The 20,135-nt window shown below is 40.6% G+C and overlaps 2 protein-coding genes across 2 annotated transcripts in view; one reads left to right on the forward strand and one right to left on the reverse strand.

The window, feature by feature from the left end:
- LOC6039735 (T-box transcription factor TBX1) overlaps nucleotides 1–20,135 on the forward strand; it is a 39,717-nt gene that overhangs the window by 18,276 nt on the left and 1,306 nt on the right. Inside the window, exons 2-6 of the mRNA XM_038263288.1 lie at nucleotides 2,313–2,820; nucleotides 2,977–3,133; nucleotides 3,295–3,465; nucleotides 7,599–7,666; nucleotides 16,081–16,145. Coding sequence (XP_038119216.1) covers nucleotides 2,313–2,820; nucleotides 2,977–3,133; nucleotides 3,295–3,465; nucleotides 7,599–7,666; nucleotides 16,081–16,145 — 969 coding nt within the window. The remainder of the gene's footprint in view (nucleotides 1–2,312; nucleotides 2,821–2,976; nucleotides 3,134–3,294; nucleotides 3,466–7,598; nucleotides 7,667–16,080; nucleotides 16,146–20,135) is intronic.
- LOC6039734 (hexamerin-1.1) lies at nucleotides 12,523–14,845 on the reverse strand. Its single transcript, XM_001849234.2, has one exon. It carries the CDS (start codon nucleotides 14,806–14,808, stop codon nucleotides 12,682–12,684), a length of 2,127 nt encoding a protein of 708 aa, XP_001849286.2. The 5' UTR covers nucleotides 14,809–14,845; the 3' UTR covers nucleotides 12,523–12,681.

Genomic DNA, 20,135 nt, shown 5'->3' on the forward strand with positions numbered 1-20,135 from the left:
CGTAACATGATTTTTACTCATTTTGCCTCATTTTTGTAAATTATTGATATCTTGGAAATTTATGATCCTTTTTTTAGTGTTACGTAAAGATACATCTATCAATTTCATAATTTGAAATCATATATTTTACTAAAAAAATATCAAAGAATACAACTCATGTTCTTTTGAAGGACTTTTTGATGGCATTTTTAAATTAAAAAAGCAAAAAAGTGTTTTGAAATTTTAAAGTATGAATTTTTGACAGTTTAGAAAAAAAATATTTCAAAATGGGTAGAAACCTACAAATTTATTGTAATTTTCAGTAGATGAAATATCTATTAAATTAGTTTGAATAAAATTAAAACTTGAATTTTCATGAAATATCATTTTCTTATGATTTTTTACCAAAATGTTATCTTGTAAACTTCAAACAACGTAATGGTGGATTTTCAAATAAAACATTAAACGCATTTTTGCTGCAATCCGTTTGACGTCATCTGAAATTTTGTCAGAAGCACATTGCCGGCCAGATTTTTTTCAGTAGGGTAATTCTCTACCAACTCACACGAAATCGGGAAAAGTTGCCCCGACCCCTCTTCGATTTGCGTGAAACTTTGTCCTAAGGGGTAACTTTTGTCCCTGATCATATCCGTTGATATCTCGTGACGAGGGCGGTACCTTCCATTTTGAACATGTGAAAAAGAGGTGTTTTCAATAATTCGCAGCCTGAAACGGTGATGAGATAGAAATTTGGTGTCAAAGGGACTTTTGTGTAAAATTAGACGCCCGATTTGATGGCGTACTCAGAATTCCGAATAAACGTATTTTTCATCGAAAAAAACACTAAAAAAGTTTTAAAAATTCTCCCATTTTCCGTTACTCGACTGTAAAAAATTTTGGAACATGTAATTTTATGGGAAATTTAATATACTTTTCGAATCTACATTGTCCCAGAAGGGTCATTTTTTCATTTAGAACAAAATTTTTCATTTTAAAATTTCGTGTTTTTTCTAACTTTGCAGGGTTATTTTTTAGAGTGTAACAATGTTCTACAAAATTGTAGAGCAGACAATTACAAAAAATTTGATATATAGACATAAGGGGTTTGCTTGTAAACATCACGAGTTATCGCGATTTTACGAAAAAAAGTTTTGAAAAAGTTACTTTTTGCGTTTCTCTTTGTTTCGTCGTTCGTGTCTGTCGCGAGTGACCATGAATGGCCATGATCGATGACGACCAACTTTTTCAAAACTTTTTTTCGTAAAATCGCGATAACTCGTGATGTTTTTAAGCAAACCCCTTATGTCTATATATCAAAATTTTTGTAATTGTCTGCTCTACAACTTTGTAGAACATTGTTACACTCTAAGCCCTGCAAAGTTAGAAAACATGAAAATTTTGCTCTAAATGAAAAATGACCCTTCTGGGACAATGTAGATTCGAAAAGTACATTAAATTTCCCATAAAATTACAAGTTCCAAAATTTTTAGTCGAAAATGGGAGAATTTTAAAACTTTTTAGTTTTTTCGATGAAAAATACGTTTATTCGGAATTCTGAGTACGCCATCAAATCGGGCGTCTAATTTACACAAAGTCCCTTTGACACCAAATTTCTATCTCATCACCGTTTCAGGCTGCAAATTATTGAAAAGCACCTCTTTTTTCACATGTTCAAAAATGGAAGGGGTCGTACCGCCCCTCCGTCACGAGATATCAAAAAACGGACCTCGGATTCGTGATCAGGGACAAAAGTTACCTTTTAGGACAAAGTTTCACGCAAATCGAAGAGGGGTCGGGGCAACTGCTGTGTGAGTTGGCGGAGAATTACCCAGTAACATATTTTAACGCAACTTTTTATAAAAATCCATTTGAAGAAACAACTGATTCGAAAAAATGGACTCAATCTCAAGAAACAAGCCCTACCGGTTCAACAATGTTTAATTTAAATTCTATCAATGTCACCCCAGTTTACGGTAAAACAAACATTGAGCATTGAAACAAACATTACCGACATTTTTTTCTAATTTAAAATTTCTTACAATAAATATTTTGAAATTTAGAATGTTAATAAATCTCTTAAGACAAAAATTTCATTTATGAATACTAAGGGGTACCAGCAGATTTTGTAAAGCGAAAAGGGGTACCTGGCCAAGAAAAGAACACCGTTGCTATAAACTATTGTGTTTCATATGTTCTAGGACCTATTCGAGAAAAAAATCTCTAGAAATGATTCTTGACGAATTTTGTCTGATTGAATGTAAAAGTGAGCAAATTTAAACTGAATATCAACTCTCAACTAATTTTTCCATTAACACCATATTTCTTCATTTCAGCTTGCATAGAGAACGCCCACAAGCACCAGTACAACCCCCTGGAACAGGTCGAACAGCTCAGCATAAACTGTGATAGTGATAGTTTGCACAATAGTGGTAGCACCTTAAACAATAACAACACCTTAAGCAGTAACAAAAACATAAATTCCTGTGAACATGGCTCTTTGGCCGACAAAGCGAGCTCCAACGGTGGCGCCTCGAGTCCGCACAACAGTGACCAAACCCCAAGCACAAACGGCAGCAGCAAACCGGCCAAAAAGTGCATCCCCGCCGAAGACGATAAGGCTTATCACCCGTCGCTGGCCTCGGTGATGGTGATACTGGAGGGGAAGCATCTGTGGGACAAGTTCCACGAGCAGGGCACGGAAATGATTGTGACCAAGGCCGGCCGCCGGATGTTTCCCACGTTCCAGGTGAAGGTGGTCGGGCTGGAGCTGACGGCGGAGTACCTCATGATCATGGACTTTGTCCCGCTGGACGATAAGCGCTATCGGTACGCGTTTCACACGTAAGTTTCTTTTTCGAGTTTTTTTTTTTTTTTTTTTTTGTTGGTTCTGTGTTATCGGCTACCGAAAATTGTGAGAATTTTCGGAAATTGGCTGATTAGGTATGCAAATATTTGGCTGGAAGGGTATTCAATTCTAACGGTTCTTCACCCCTACAGATCCAGCTGGGTGGTCGCCGGTAAAGCCGACCCCGTCTCCCCACCCCGGATAAGTGTCCACCCGGACTCCCCAGCGACCGGTGCCACCTGGATGAAGCAAACCATCTCGTTCGACAAGCTCAAACTCACCAACAATCAGCTTGACGATAACGGACACGTAAGTTAGAGCTTACCCTCCCCCTCATTCCCTAAATGTTTCACATTTCATCAATCCCATCCACAACATACCACTTAGCGCCGCACTTATCGAACTCCATTTTGTTCGCACTCTCACTCTTTTCTCTCCCTTCGCCCCAAACCGCCCCTGTTACTTCACAGATCATCCTGAACTCGATGCACCGGTATCAGCCGCGCCTTCATGTCTGCCATTTTTCGCGCGGCACCAGTCACGGATCGTCCGTCAAAGACGAGAAGAACACACTGACCCACCGGACGTTCATCTTTCCGGAGACGTCCTTCACGGCGGTGACGGCCTACCAAAACCAGCGGGTAAGTGGGGGGAACAGGGCGTAAATGATTGTTATAAAATAAGCAATGTTTTATCTGTTTTGTATCAACTTAAGGGGTTACATACATGTAGAAAAACACAAAATTTTAAATTACAGAATATTTGTTAAATCCACTCAAAGGATGATTATAAATCACTCCTGAAAGTTTCATGAAGATATTTCATGATTTAACTGAGTAAGAGACGATTTAAGCTCAAAATTTTGCCATGCGCAAAGCGGGTTGTCAAACTTTGTTGATGATTTTCTCTAAACCCCGAGTTGATTTACGGGTGCCCCGATATCTCGAGATGGGAAGGACCAAATTGGCTGAAATTTGAGGTGAAGACTCTCAAGATGTATCCCGTGTGCATGACGAAGCCCAATCTTTAAAATTTGCTTTTTAGAAAAATACAAATTCAAAAACTTTTGGTTTTTTTCATGAAAGACACAAAAATATTTTTATCTTTTTTTAAAATAAACTTTTTGAAAATCGGGCTTCGTCATGCACACGGAATCGGTTTAACGAGTCTTCACCAAAATTTTTAGCCAATTTGGTCAAGACAGTGTTGAGATATCGTGGCACCCGTTTTTTTGAAATTGCTAACTTGAAATTGCTATATCTCGGCAATGGTGCAACCAATAGTCTTCAAATTTGATTTGTTAGTAGGTGAAAATGTATATTTTAATGTCCTGAAAAAAGAATTAAAAAAAGTTGGAGTGTGTGCTCATACTAACCTCCGACTTTTTTGCCAATATACCTGTATGTAACCCCTTAACTGCCGTTCTAAGTATAATTGTCCCATGTCATTTTTTGGCGATTTTGAACATTTGACGTTTTAACTTTATTTTGTCGTATACTTTTCGAAAAACCCATAAAATCTAGTACTTTGTTCGGAAACTCATCAAAACAACACCAAGTCTGTTTGTCCCATCGTTACACTTCTACGCATTACTGTCCCACCAAGTATTTTCTTTCACGGAATCATTCTTGTTTACATACTGTATAGCAATAGGATCATAAATAAGAGTGATAAACTACTAACTGAGGCGATTGGGGACACATAGGACGAATAAGAACCCACGGGACAATTATGCGTAGAAACACAAAAATCGATCGAAAAATTTCAATCGCGTTTTTCTCAGTTGCACTTTTTTGAACATGGAACAGTTATGCGTAGAACGACTACTTTAAAGAACTGCTCTTATAGATAAAATATTACACACAGAAAAAGTATATCTTCACTCGACACTGAAATTCGACGTTATAGGCTGAATCATGTTCTAAGTATGATTTGTTGCAAATTTAGATCGAATTAACATGTGCTTGAATAATATATACTTAATATAAAAAGCAATTTCTATATTATTAACAAATCACTAAGCCTAATTCATCGTCAATAATTTAACACTTTTGCACGTTCAGAATTATTATTTTCAGTATGTTTCAACTATTATGTATTTCACACTTAGTCTGCCAAAAAAAGTGTTAGAATTTGAGCGAGGGAAAAAATATGTATAGTTATCCCACATATTCGGAACACCCACAATTAGGAACACTTTTGTGGTAATTTGTCAATAGGATGCAAAATGCAACTTTTCTGTCGACCCTACTATTTTCAGGACTTTTTTTTGGACATTCTCTTGCTATTTCACTAGTAAAAGAAGTACTTTTCAAACAAAAACCTGCCTTTCAAGACTATTTTATCCAGAGCAGCAAAATATTGCCTCTAAATTGCCTGTTCCATGATTGTGGAATGTTATTGTGCCTCCTACAATTGTGGAACAACTGAATTTAAGTGATATTTTCACAAAAAAGCTATCAGACCATTCATAAAACATTACTAAACATGAGTTTTATTGGTTTCAGAATGTGAAGTCATTACTTGTAAAAAACAAGTACTCCTGGAGAGAAAAAAGAAGTTTGTTTACATCGTAAGAAAAAGTGTTCCGAATTTGTGGATTTCAAGGTCCAATGTTTTTCTTTAAAAACTTGATATAAAACGTATACATATATGGCCGGTCTATACATCAATCGAAAGATCGTAAAAAAAGCTTTCACATGAAGGTAAAAGCAAAACATTATGTTCAATTATCGATTTTCCATGATTTGTTGAACAATGGCCGATCTGTAAACTGTTCCGAATATGAGGGATGACTGTAGACTCATTTTAACTTCTTGCTCGCAGGCAATTCTGGCTCGCGAGCTGGCCCGTTCGCGAGCAAAGGAGAGCGCAGGGAATCGGTGAGTTGCTCTCTGCAGCTCGGGACTCGCGGATAAAACTCGAGAGAGAGAGAGAGAGAGGAATGTTTCTCGCAAGAGCGCGAAAATACCAACACTGGCCAAAGATATGCGCAAGCCAAATATAAACTGTCATTAACACTGGAACGCCCAACGCATGTCTAACTTACACGGACGCCCAAGCCTCCAAAAAAGGTGGAACGGTAACTTCAACTCGCTGGTTCTCGGGCATTACTCAACCAATTGGGACGATTCTTGTTTCCAGTGATTTGTTAGGATGTCTAGATGATTCTAGAACTTTGCAGAACTTAATTTGATCAAATCTGTAATTTTTGCGACCAAAAACATCGTTCCACCTTTTTTAAAACAACTGCCTCCGCGGAATTTTTGGCGATTTTTTTTACACGCGAAAAAAAAAGTTGGAACGATGTTTTTGGTCGCAAAAATCACAGATTTGATCAAATTAAGTTCTGCAAAGTTCTAGAATCATCAAGACATCCTAACAAATCACTGGAAAGAAGAATCATCTTTATTGGTTGAGTTATGCCCGAGAATCATTGAGTTGAAGTTACCGTTCCAACTTTTTTGGAGCCTTGGGCGTTGGAATGTTAAAACTTCTTCAAAGATAGCTGAAATTACACAGTAAAAACAATCATATCACACCTAAGAATGATGACAGATTTTGTGTCAGAAAAAAATGTAAAATATTACCTCTAGAAATGTGTAAATTAACATCAATTAACATGTGATGTGATTTCACTTATTCCACATAAATTGGGGTAACATTACATCTGAAAAAAGAGAATATTCAACCATCATTTTTTTCAACCTTGCAAAATTAAGTTATTTCTAAATTTTCAACCCACGTGGAGTGGCCTTTTCTCCATACAAAATTTCTACTTTCTGTATGGAGCGTGGTTTTTCACTGATTCGTTGGTTTAGCCGTTTCGAAGATATGATGTAGTTTTTGCGAAAATCGTTAAAAATATTCAATTTTTGGACCAACCTATTTCAGATAAGAGAACCAGAATCGCCAAACAAAAGAAAAATCCGGGTTGGATTGTTTTGGTAAAAGAACTCCTGTACCAAATTTGAGCCGAATCGGAGCTCTTTTGTAGTACACCATCTGCTGGTTTGAAGTGGAATCCTTATTTTACCAAACCACTTCAATGGATTTTTGTTTTTTTTTAACGACGCTTTGATTCGATTATCCGAGTTGAAATTTCTGCGAGACTTCGCATAGTCGAGTTTAGACAGTATTTATACACTAGAAAATATCTTAAAATGCATTTCAGTAACACATTGCTTAAGACTGGTGGAAATTGTAGATTAAAAAAATTACAAGTGGATTTCCGCAAATAAATTAAATGACAGATATTACGGATTAAAAGAGATTAATTGAAGAAGCTACACCATGCGCCCAAGATGTAAAATATATCTGTTCTAATGAGTTCTGGCCTGGTCTCGCAATCCAAGTGCCAGTGAAGTCAATCGTGCAGAACCACTTCTGTGCAGCGCCACCGGCAACACTGTCGTGTCGCACCAGCAGTAAACGAAATGTCATAAATTTCCCCAGCCATCATGAGAAAGATGAAAAATGCAATGAAAAATTATTCGGAATGCATGGTTCAAATGCATGTTGGTGGGGGCTAGAATGGGACATTAGTTTAATTTATTGAAAACGATTACGCTCGAGAGAGCATCAGAACGTTTTAATAATTACGTTTGGAGGCTTAGAAGGGATTTTTTGTTGCCTACTTATGTACTATAATTTAAATCATTTTCGCAATATTTTCAAATTCGAAAGATCTGACTTTCTGGTCAAGTCTCTTGAAAAAATCTTTCGGTAAATTGGTTGTTAAAATAGAAATATTTATTTGATTTCTTCTCTACAGGTGACCCAATTGAAAATCGTGAGCAATCCGTTCGCCAAAGGATTCCGCGACAATGAAACCAACGAAGAGTAAGTAGCATTTATCTTATCTTTTTTCGAAGCCCGGACGAAATGACTCCATAAAACTGACCGAACGTTGACCCAAAACCGGATTCAATCCAACCAAAAAAACTAGTAGATGAATGAACACTGCCATATCAATAAAGCCCAAGCCCAATTCGTCAAAATTGTTTACTACAGAAGCGCCCATTTACTATACTACACAGGCGAACCGCACAGTTTATTATCAAAACAAACCTCTGGCCGTAATTGGGCCATAAAGCGTGTTAATTGGCCTCATTACCAGAGCGATCGGCCCAAAATCTCGTGTTCTTCCCTTACTTCCTATACGGGGGCCCCTTCCGACGAGGTACATGATTTTATTTTTTATATTTTTATTTTTTGCTGTTTTTTTTTATTTCTCTTAATAAAACATCAAGCAGGAATCTTTTCTCACGCCATTCGTTGCACTTGATGGTGGGTTGCGAACCTCCCTACTAATAAAATGTTGCCCACTTGAGCACATTTCCACGATCTCGTGATCGGGAGAGTTGCGAGATTCGCCCTGTTTGACAGCCGCTGTCACCGTGTTTGTTTTTACGACCAAGCTGACTCAATAAACACAATAATTCTGCCGCTCCGGATCAACTCATTAAGGGGCTACCCCATGTCTTGTATACACGCGATTTAATTTGGCTTGTTCAATATGACCCCGGGGCGAACGCGTGCGACTTCTTCTCGGATGCAGCTCAGAATGCATCTGCAGCGCCAGACGAAATACTTTTCGGAGTGGGGGGAGGGGAGAAAGAATCGCAGTAAATTATTCGAAATTTCCCCACCGAATAGCAGTTTTTCTTGTTTTTCGTTGTTCTTTCCCATTAGAACCGGCAAGTCACGATGTGGCGCAGAAAAGCCATATTTTAATTTCTTTAATATTATTTATAGTATTTATGAGAGTGCTTCCGTTACACTTGGAAGCATCTCAATTTGTGGACTACACGACAAGACACGGGGGCAATAATTCTACATACTCCCTCTCATAATTTAAAACTATTTGAAACGATTAGCATTGAGGTTTCTTTTTGTTTTCAACTATTGAATTTTCCAATGTATATTTTAAAAAGATTTAAATGTTTCACAGCTTTCAAATTAACATGAAAATGAACCATTACCAACATTGATAATATTGTACCGATTATCTGAAGTCCTTGCAAAATCAAAATAATTCGAATAATCGAATCATGAAAAAAACGATTTCAGAAATTTTATACGAAATCGGGCATTTTCTTTTATTGTTTGGCTCAAACTTTGTTTGGGCTTTTCCTATGACCAATGAAGCCAATGTCATTGGTATGCAATGCATACACTTCATGCAATTTTGGCAGCTGTCCATACGAAAATGGAAAGCAAATATCCGAAAATTTGTATTGCAAAGTTGTAAGTATTGATGAGGACTATTCAGAAAAAAGGGCACACTGATTTATCATTTTTCATATTTTTAAATTAACTTTTTTTTCATATAGATTGAATCAGACTAAATTTTCAAAAGGTCATATCTGCATTGGAAACCCATGACTATTAGATTGTTTTGAAAATTTACTCCAGAAATTTTCCAAAAAACTTTTAATTTAATTTTTGATTTTGTCAATTTTTTGGATAAAATTTTGACGTCGAATATATATTTATAAAAGATGCTGCTGTAAAAATAGAAATGCTTAAAAAACTGTTTTTCCTGGTTTTAAAAGTAAGTAATCTCCTCCGTGTACGCACGAGAGCAAGCAGCAGTCAAGTGCTCAGTGCTCTATAGTTTTTTCGAAATTTTCCGCCGTAGTCTACCGTGATTACCCGCGAGTTTGCTCCTGCAGCATGCCAAAGGCCGGCCGTGGCCGTGGCAGTTCGAGTGCGGCCTCGAAAAACCCGCGAAGTTCGTCTACCGGCCGTGTGCAAAAAGGTAAACAAGCCAACGCCGTGTCGACCGCCATCGCGCAGGGGAGTGAGCGCAGAAGGCATCGACAAAAGTTACTACATCCCGGATATGTCCCAAGATCACCAGTGCGAACCCGTTCCGGTACTTCCGGTGCCACGACCAACACGTCGACATCCGCCAACATTCCCATCAGGAACGAGTTCCAGATGCTGAGCGACGACGAAGAAAACAACAACAACACCGACGGTAGCAGCACTACCGACGACGACGAATACGATGAACGTGCACGGAAGAAAGTGTTGACGTCAAAAACGAATAATTCTCCAAAGGAACGTAGACCACCTCCAATCTATGTTTTGGACACGTTGACGGACGATATTGACGAGTTGCTGGAAGGCCTCGGATATTGTCTGAAAATCGGTAAGTCGTCAGTGCAAGTCTACACATTTGACAGCAAGAACTTCGACCTGGTTGTGGAGAAATTGAAGAATAAAAACTTCAAGTTCTACACATTCGACCCCGTGCACAAGACTGCCGTGAAGGTCGTCTTGCAGGGGTACCAAGACCGCCCGATCTCCGACCTAAAGAAGGACCTCTCGGGTGCTGGAATTACGCCGCGTGACATAAAAGTCCTCTCGCGGAAGACAACGGTCACAGGTACACACACACTGTACCTGTTGTACTTCGACCGCGGCACCGTCAAAATTCAAGACCTGCGGAAAACTAAGGCGTTGGACGGTTTTTGGGTAAACTGGCGGTTTTACTCAAAGAACCCGACGGACGCAGCGCAATGCCACCGTTGCCAGAAATTTGGCCACGGCTCGCGGAACTGCAACCTCCCGCCCCGCTGCGTGAAGTGCGGTGAAACACACCTCTCGGAGGCGTGCGCACTGCCGTGCAAGGCGGACTTGGGGGACAAGGCAGAGCAAACCAAGGCGCGCATCAAGTGCGCCAACTGTGGAGGTAACCATACCAGCAACTACCGTGGATGCAGCGCACGGAAAACCTACATCGAGGAGCAGGAAAAGAGGAAAAGAAAGCAGCAGCGTCCCACCCTCCTCAGCGAAGTACGAGCGTAACCGTGCCGGCTGCTGGTCATCGTACAGTTCCAGCGGACAACCCAGCGTTCCCTCCTGGATGGGGTCGATCGTTCGCCAGCGTGGTCGCTGCCGGTAGCGGCAATGCGGCCCAGCAAGAAGTCACCGGGGAAGATCTCTTTACCCTGCCAGAGTTCTTTGCTCTCGCGGGGGAGATGATGACGCGGTTCCGGACCTGCCGTAACAAAGCGGAGCAATTCCTGGCCCTTGGGGAGCTGATGATCAAGCACATCTATAATTGATTAAATTTTGCTGTGATCTAGTTGTAAGCTTTTTCTATGCCTATCCCCTATCATTAGCAATTGCGTAAGTTTTTTGAAAACTTTTTCTTGCTCTTGTTTGTGCATTTAATTAACAGTAATAATTGCTCTAAACCGAATTAAGACGTAACACACAGCTGAAATGAACACAAAAACTCTGTTAGGTTCATAATATGTACAAATTGTAATTTGATTATTCACAAATAAAACCGAATTGAATTGAATTGAAAAGTAAGTAAGTAAAGTAATGTTAGATTTGCATTCGAAAAGTTCTTAACATAAATTTTGATAAAGTGCACCGTTTTCGATATGTCCGTTCCAAGATATCAAGCAAATAGTGTAAACACCGAGTCTATCCTGCTCACGTCTGTTGATGTTTGTACATTCGAACCCCGATGATTTGACACCAACTGTTGTCAAACGAACGGAGTCACTTTATAGTTTGATACCCCTTTACACGGAGTTCACACACACTACCAAACGTTTGTTTTGATAGTGTGCGTAAGCGCCGTGTAAAAAGTGGCAGTTCGTCACTTTTTTTATTGACAGTAGGTAAAAGCCGCCTGACTAGCGCAGTGTAAAGTTCAGCGGATTGAACTGAAATTCCGCGTTGATTTGGCTATCACTTTATAATATTAGACTTGATTGTAAAATTTTGTAAATATTTTTTTCGGAAAGAACAGAATTTTTTAAATTGACGTCTTTGTGCTCTCTTATTCTAAGCTCGCTGGGATTCCTATCTAGGTAGCATAATAAAGCACAAAAGTTTAATTTTTTTAACATTGAAGATTGGACCATTTGTTTCTGAGATATTGGCATTATAAATTGGGGGCTGTTTGGATGAAACTTTAAAAGCTTCAATTTTACTGTTTGTTTTTTTCTTTTGTTCGCTGTATCTCAGCAACCAGAGGTCCAATCTTCAATATTACTTAGATTAAATTTTGGGAAATTTTTCGAATTACACGAAAAAAAAATTCAGAAGGTCCATGAGTACTATTTAAATAAAATCGAAAAACTGCAGAAATATATATTTACCTATTCAATTTCCGAAATGATTTTTTTAGAAGACACGAAAGGATAATCGAATCTGAAATCGATATTTTGTCAGGATTGATTCACGATTCCTATCACTATAAATACTCAAACTACGTAAATAAACACGCAGAGTTTGATCAACTGAGCAGCAGAACCACAGTCATATCTTCAAACAGAAGAAACCATATGCAGTCCGATCGTGGGGCTTTGATACAGTTTACATTTCAGCTATCCAAGCACCAGCACAAAATTTCGCAGCAACAGATGGTGTCCATACTGCAAGTTTAGATCGAACCCAATGCCGAAACCATCAACCCACCACGCAGCGGGCAGCAAACGACTTCAAAAATACTCCAAATCTTTAATTGGAAACATAAATAAACACCGGAGCAGCTTCGATTCGATTCGTCGACGCACGACGCAAACCCTGGACATCGTCCCGCTGCGCTATGTGGGTGCGGAATCTGTGGCCGTAACCACTTTCCCAAATAAACAATTTCAATTCCATAATTGGATCGCGCACGCACTGGCAGCAGCGTTTGAAATCGCAGCACATGAAAGAAAATGTTTTTTTTTTCTCTCGTTTCACTCGATCATTCTTTTTATTACATCCAATATCACATTAGTATGAACGAATCTAGATTTCCCAAGATAGCAGCGGGGCTGACGCAATGTGGAAAATCTAAGTTCGTAGACTTAATGTCTAAATCCGAGCGCGCTGGGGGCTTACACAACCGTGTTGATATCGCCCTCCTTCTTGTGGAAAATGATGGCATCCTCGAAGAACATGTTCGGCACGTAGAAGTAAGTTTCGTCGATCTTGCGGTCGAACGGATAGCCGAAGGGCAGCTTGTCGAAGTAGCGAGCACCGGAGCCAACTCCACAGGACAGAACCGGATCAAATCCGGTGTACTGCTGGACTTCCGGAGCGGTGTACGGCGAAACCATGAAGAAGAACTGGAACGGCATACCGCCCTTCTTGCCCTTGGGCAGCATCAGACGGTTCGGGAATCCACAGTGCGCTTCGGTGTTGTCCAGCGGGAACTTGACATCGGTGGTGTAGCCGAGCATGACCTTCTTGTACAGCTCGTAGAAGCTGGTGCGGTCCTTGACGTATCCATTGAAGCTCAGCGAGTTGCGCGTGATGACGTTCTTGCCGGGGACCAGGTCGTACAGGAAGTAGTCCAGCTCGTAGAAGTTTTCGCGGTTCTCGTTCAGCAGGTATTGGCTTCCGAACTCGTCGAACTTGGGTCCAATGAACACGCGGATAACCGACTTGACGGCCTTCTCGGAAGCGACGGTCATCTTGTAGGTGAAAGGCTTGTGGTTCAGACGGATGGTGCGAGCCTTGATCAGCACCGGATCTGGTTTGTATTCAATCTCACCGAATCCGTCGTATTTGCCCTCAACGTACGCCTCTGGCTCAACATCGATAGCGTTGGTAACGTCCACATCGAAACGGTCAAAGTATGTGACCAACTTGTCAATGGAAACGTCCTCGACCTTGACACCCGGGAAGTACAGCTCGTCGTACGAGTAGGAAGGAAGGTGATCCTTGAATTGGTAGTAATAGTGGATGATACGCTTGTAGATCTGGTAGAAGGCGGGATCACGCATCGCCGATTCGTAATGTTCCAGGACACTTGGGATGACCTGCAGGGGCTCAACGGGCTCAACGGCAGCACCCATCAGGATGCGGGAGAACATGCTCAAGTACTTGTAGAAGCGGGAATCGTACGAGTCGGGATTGCTCTGGATCAGGTTTCCAAGATAGTCAACAGCTTCCGGCACAGTGAAGTTGATCTTCTTGCCATCGGCCATCAGCAGGTAGCCGCGATCAATCACCTCACGAATACGACGCTCGTAATCATCTACCTCCTGGATGTCGTGGTAGTTTTCCTCACGGTTCACAAAATAGTAGTTGTCGCGGTTCGGGAACGAATGACCGTTGTAGTACTGCAGATCGGGATAGTATCCGGTCTTAACTGGCCAGTACCAAGAGAATTCCGGAATGTGACCAAGTTCGTTCGACAGACGCTCGAGGTAGTAGCGGGCCAAGATTTGCTGATGTTCGTACAGGTACAGCTCTCCACGACGGTCCTTGTACAGGCCAAATTCCTTGCCTCCCATCCAGAACGGATAGTCAATGTGGAAGTAGTAGTAGTACGTGTTCAGACCAATATCCTCGGTGAAGTAGGTAATCTTCTGCTCCGGGTTCGAGTGCAGATACCAACCCGTGTAGTTGGTGGTAATGACCGACTGGTACACTCCCTCGACCTTCTTCATGTTGTAATATCCCTGCATCTTGTACTGCTGCGCCTTCTGGATGACCTCGGTGTTGATGAAGTAGTACGGGTAGATCTCGTACGGAGCCGGCAGAACGAATCCAGCCATATCCGGTCGGTGGGTCACGGCAACGGTCAAGGCGTACACAAACATACCCTCGTTCACGTAGTAACGAGCCCAGGCCGCGGTCTTGTAGAAGGTATCCCAATCCTTGGCGTAGTAGAACATGTGGAACAGAGCGATTGCCTGCTCACGGTGCACTTCGTCGTAGATCGAGAACACCTCACCCTTGGGCAGCAATCCATGCTCGTAGTACGCCCAGAACTCCTTAGCGGCGTCAACGTTGTTGTACAGCTGGAAGTTTCCTTGCAACTTAAAGTTCTTGGCGTACGCCACCAGCTGCGGGTTCCAGTCCTTCTGGTACACGTGACGGAACAGCAGAAGCAGATCCTCCTGCTTGTGCAACCATTCCTTGTCGGCGTACTTGACCTGGCTGGTGTTCGGCACGAAGGCGGCCGAAGCAACCGCCAAGGTTGCTGCCAGAGCTAGTACCGTGAACGATCTCATCGTCGAAACTGATGCTGCCAGGATGCCGGCGCCAGGCTTTTATGCTCGGACGTAATCTTCCGTAGTCCAGGTGATAACCACTGTTGGGTGATCCGCTGCTAGCAACAGTTGGTCAGGTGGTGGAGACTTTGTTGTATTCTCGCTGCATTGATGATAACGACTTGCAGTCAAAATAACTTTGAGGTGATCGGTAATTACTGAGGTTATAAATAATCGAAGTTCATTCAACGCATTGATTGATGCAGCGTATAAATGTAATTTCAAACAGGACATCGAAATGGACTTTGAAAACTCATGTCTCATTCAATTGAGTTATCTTGGAGATAAAAGATTTTTTCTGTCGGACTTTTAACAGCTCGGAAAAGTTACATCTGCTGAATCCCGCATTATCGCTAGCGTCAATTTATCAAACCATCTGACCGAAAACATCTGCATTTGTTTACCACAACCGCGTGATATTTGAAAGGCCAGTTAGCAAAACTGCTACATTTCGACCGTTTCTTAAGGGGGTCCGTATTCCATCACACAATGACAAGAACATCTTTTTTCCCCTCTTCGACCCACTTCTTTCGGAAAATTTGACCACCTTTGTAAACAAATAGAAACCAAAACCCACGAACCTCTTTCCCGAGACGAGAGTGCAAGTTTTCCAAACAATGCTTGACTTATGATTTGCCTCATCTGGACCGTTGCGTTGGAGGTGAATGGTTTGGACCTGTTTGGACCGGCAAAAAAAAGTTACTAGCAGCTTGTACTATGACGTTCCACAAGCTGGGCCACAAAAATTAATGTAAACAACAGATAAATCAAACATTTGGAATCGTTTATTTATGCATATCATAAGCTATAGGAATTGATCTCCTTTGTCCACTTCTTTCTGCAATCTATTTTTAGATTCTTTTCTAGTGTACTTTTTAAAATGTTATTTGCACAGGAAACCCACAGCACATGGGTATTAATAAAAAAAGCACATTTTTTTTAAATGGATATTTTGTTGCAATTGTTATAAAATTAAACTCAACTCAACTTCTTTACCTTATCCTAACGCAAAATAAATTAACCATTCAAAACATACCATGACCACTGTCAACCACCGTGATCAAATGTAATCGCCATGTAAATGCAGCTCGGCTTATCAAACCCGTTTCCAATGGTAATCATACGCCAAGTAACTGACTGACTTAGACTTGGGCTCAACTTAGAATATCGTGCACTAAAACAGGTTAATAATCGTGACACTTTCGTGTGGCGCCTCTCTCGCTCTCGTTGCAGCTCCCAGGAAAGAATCTCCACGATGAACGAGCGGATGAAATCGGATCGTGGGCCGGGATACAAAAGTAAGTTACAGCCATTTTTTAAAGCTTTGAAGCAGCAAATCAGTAAAAAATTTGTTAAATCTTGAACAAAAATAATGTCAATGATGGAATTCTTCACTACACGCAAGCCGAATCTGAAATCCCCAGTCCCACAAAATTTGCAATCGATCTAGTTCATAAAAATGTTTGATAAATGCAAAAAAAAAAAATTATCCGTAAATCCAGATAAGAACCATGGCGCTTTAGATTACAACCCTACTGATCATCTTTTGCACGCTCTCTTTAAATCTCTCTAAGAGTGGAACTTGCACGGATGGCAAGATGATCTCAGCACTCATTTGAAGTAGATAATTGTCATCACTTTGATATTACATTGCGGATTCCAAAATTATTCAGGAATTTGTCAAAACGTTAACTGAGTTTTGTAGATAGACAAAAAAAAATTGTGCAATTCGGGAAACACCCTTGCAATTGGATTTTTAAATTAAACTTTTTTCTAACAGTATTAAATACTGAGATTGCTGAAGACGACTTTTTACTATACTTTTCAGTACTGTTATTTTTGGCGATTAATTTTTTTTTTTTTTTTTTTTTTTTGGGAGGGTGATCCAGCCGCACATCGTTGATGTCGAAACCTCTAAACTGGGCCCTCGTCCTGTCACGTCCGTCAGTAGTCTTGTCGTACATTACAACTAGAACCAGATCTGCCAATGAATTAGTACACTTCGACCAAATAAACACTGACGCTGTATGGATCTGACTCTAGAATAAATGCACAGTTGTGTGTTATTCATAAGTCCAAAATGTTCAATTATTCATATAAGTCCAAATATTCATTTGCGAATAACTACCTAACTTGAATTGAATACAAGATTTAAAGTAACCTATCCAAAGCTACTCTTATCTCAAATCCCCGACATTTTAATTATTAACCAAAAAAACGTTTCTTTTAAAACCTGTCTGGCTTCTTTAAAAAAAAAAAAAAAAAAAAAAAAAACAGTTGATATTTTACAAGTCGTGAATTGAAAAAGAGGCGACCATTTGTTCGTCAGAATTCCAGTAGATCCTCGATTCGCAACAATGGTCGATACAATCATAATCCGACAACCGTTAGTTCAACAGATCAACGAATTTAGTCCGATATCATTTCACTATTGATTGATCGAGACTCTATGGAAATTTTGACAAATCAGACTGGTTTTTATGCTACTTGAATGAAAATCACCGAGATAGAATTACTAAATTCACTGTTACTAATTTTGTCCCTAAATAACTAAAGGCAAAGTATAAAAAGTTGATATTTATAGTTAAAATCCTAAATTCTACAAACACTATTTTTTTAAACCCGCATCCTAACCTGACACCCACATTAAGATAGGGAAAAATCACATATGTAGCGGTTCATTGTACAAATGTGATATTTCCACTATCAGAGAACCTCCTTGTCTCGATGACAGCTTACCGGCCATCGATTAAGCCCTGAGACTACGCCAAAGTGGGTTCTCGCAGCATGAAGTGGTGTCCATGTGTAAAAATTGAAGCTTCAGCAATATACTGAACACTTCGATTTTAATTCCACATCGAATCAAATCATACTCTTTGCCAAACAAGCATCAAACCTATGACACTCATTATGACAAAGCCCAGGGCAGTACTGTTATTTTTGGCGATTAATAGTAGTTTATGCAACAAGTTGCAAAAAGAGGATTTTTTCAGCACGAGTCGTACATTTATCCAACGAGGTTCACCGAGTTGGATAAATACGAAAAGTGCTGAAAAAATCAAGTTTTGCAACGAGTTCCATACAACATTTTTTGCAATTCCAAAAAACACACACTGAGTGAAATTTTATGTCAAATTTTCATGTATTTTGTCAATAAATCGTTTAAATCAAAAAAAAATGTTGAAAAGTGTTACTTTTCAAAACAAGTGCTGAAAAGTTCAACTTTTCAGCACCCATTTGAGCGCTGAAAAGAAGAACTTTTCAGCATTTATTTTGAAAAGTGTTGCTATTCGATTCTGTTTTTTTTTTTTGGTACAGAAAAGTAGGCTATTTCGTCGTTCAAGAATGACAGGAAAAGTAAGTAGTTTCACGACGGAATTGCAAAAAAAAATCTTAGCAATCCATGCTTAACAGTTTTCAATCTGTTTTCACATCTTCAATCCAAGCTCCACACTAAAAAAAAATCTCACACCATGGAGTCCAAGATCACCCAACTCAAGCGGATCGCGTCCCTTCCGGCCAACATCCGCACCAACGTGGCCGCCCTCCGAAAACTGCACCTGGACATGGTAGATAACGACCGGCGGGAGAACGAGCTGGAACTGGACCTACGGCGGCTGTACGAAGATTCCTGCGAAAAACGACGCCAGATTGTGACCGGTTCGTACATGCCAAAGCTGGCCGACCTTCCCGAGGGCTACCTCGGCATGGTTGACCACAGTGCGTCGGAACAGCCCGGCGGCGTTCCGGAGTTCTGGTTGAGCGTATTCCGGATGAGTGATCTGCTGCCGGGTATGATACGGAAGGAGGACGAGGACGCGCTGCGGAAGTTGGTGGATGTCCGGGTTTTGGATCTGGGGGAGCCCTCGCCCGGATTTGAGCTGGAGTTTGAGTTTGAGGCGAACGAGTTCTTCAGCGATTCGGTATTGAAGAAGCGCTATTTGACGAGTGGTACCGAGATTTATGAAGCGATTGGTCAGGATATCCACTGGAAGGAGGGTGTTGACTTGGTTGGGAAGAGCGCGGACAGTTTCTTCAATTTTTTCAACCCGACGCAGTACGAGACCAGTGATCCCGAGAAGCACGAGTTCCAGTTGAAGAAGGACTTTGAGGTTGGACGGTACCTGGAGCAGTGGGTCATTCCTAGGGCAACGGCGATCTTTTTCGGTAGGGACGACGACGAGCAGGACGAGATTTCGGATATGCTGGAGGATGAGGCTTTCTGTGGAGTTTACAGCTTGGATGCGGAAACAGAAGCATTGCTAGTTAACAGTGAATTGGGCGAATGAACGTGAAATTTGAATAATAAATCTAAATTTCAAGTGGTATTGACAAGGTTCTTAACGTGGTCCAAAAGCTGATTGTATGTGGGGCGCGGATGCATTTATTATTCAGAAAAATAAAGGTTAATTTGCTTTCTTTGTTGATTAAAATCTATTCTGAACAGTTCTAAAACAATATGCTATTTTACAAAAAAGCAATTCTTTACGAGATCCCAAAAAAGATTGTTTTCCGATTCCGTCGTGAAATCACGTGAAACTGCTTACTTTTTTTGTCATTCTCGAACGACGTAAAAGCCTGCTTTTATGAACCAAAAATAACAAAATCGAATAGTAACACTTTTCAAAATTAATTCAACTCATTCTGGAAAAAAATCTTCTTTTCACAACTTGATGCATAAACTACACCCAGAACTGGGCATCGGCATACGAGAGGAGAAAGAGCACGGTTCGGTAGTAAAATGAACTCAAGTCCTTCCATGGTTCAGTGACTAAGTGGCGGTCATTTGTCCATATATAAACCACTTAATAGGATGAACTGTTTCAATGAACGAATGAACACGCGAGAGGTCTATACTCTCGCAAAATAGTACTTTCCTCACGTTTCTTTTCGGGAGGACTATCCCCTCGATCTTTAACTTTGGGTGTACTATATCAAAGTTGGGTTATCTATGTTAGAGCCTTCCCATGTCCAATGAAGGTAATCTGCATCAGTCTCCAAGTTTCATACAATTTTGTCAGCGTTCTTTGGATAAAGTTGAAGATCAAAAAAACCATCCTATTGCAAGTTTCCGCTCGAACCTAGGAATCCAACGGTGCTCTCCTACCCAAATTTATGTTTACTCGAAGGAACCTTCCACCAGGGTTCGAACTGACGACCTTTGGATTGCGAGTCCAACCGCCGCCAGCGATTCCACAAGAGCAGGCAGGGAATGTTGAGGATATTAACCAGGAATATTCAATAAAAAATCGTTTTTTTTATGTTTTGGTTCTAGCGAACCCAATTTA

Source organism: Culex quinquefasciatus, chromosome 3, assembly GCF_015732765.1.
Source record: "Culex quinquefasciatus strain JHB chromosome 3, VPISU_Cqui_1.0_pri_paternal, whole genome shotgun sequence".
Classification (NCBI taxonomy): Eukaryota; Metazoa; Arthropoda; class Insecta; order Diptera; family Culicidae; genus Culex; species Culex quinquefasciatus.

Coding starts and splice junctions, on each gene's coding strand:
- LOC6039734 (XM_001849234.2), bottom strand. CDS start 14,808: ATGAGATCGTTCACGGTACTAGCTCTGGCAGCAACCTTGGCGGTTGCT.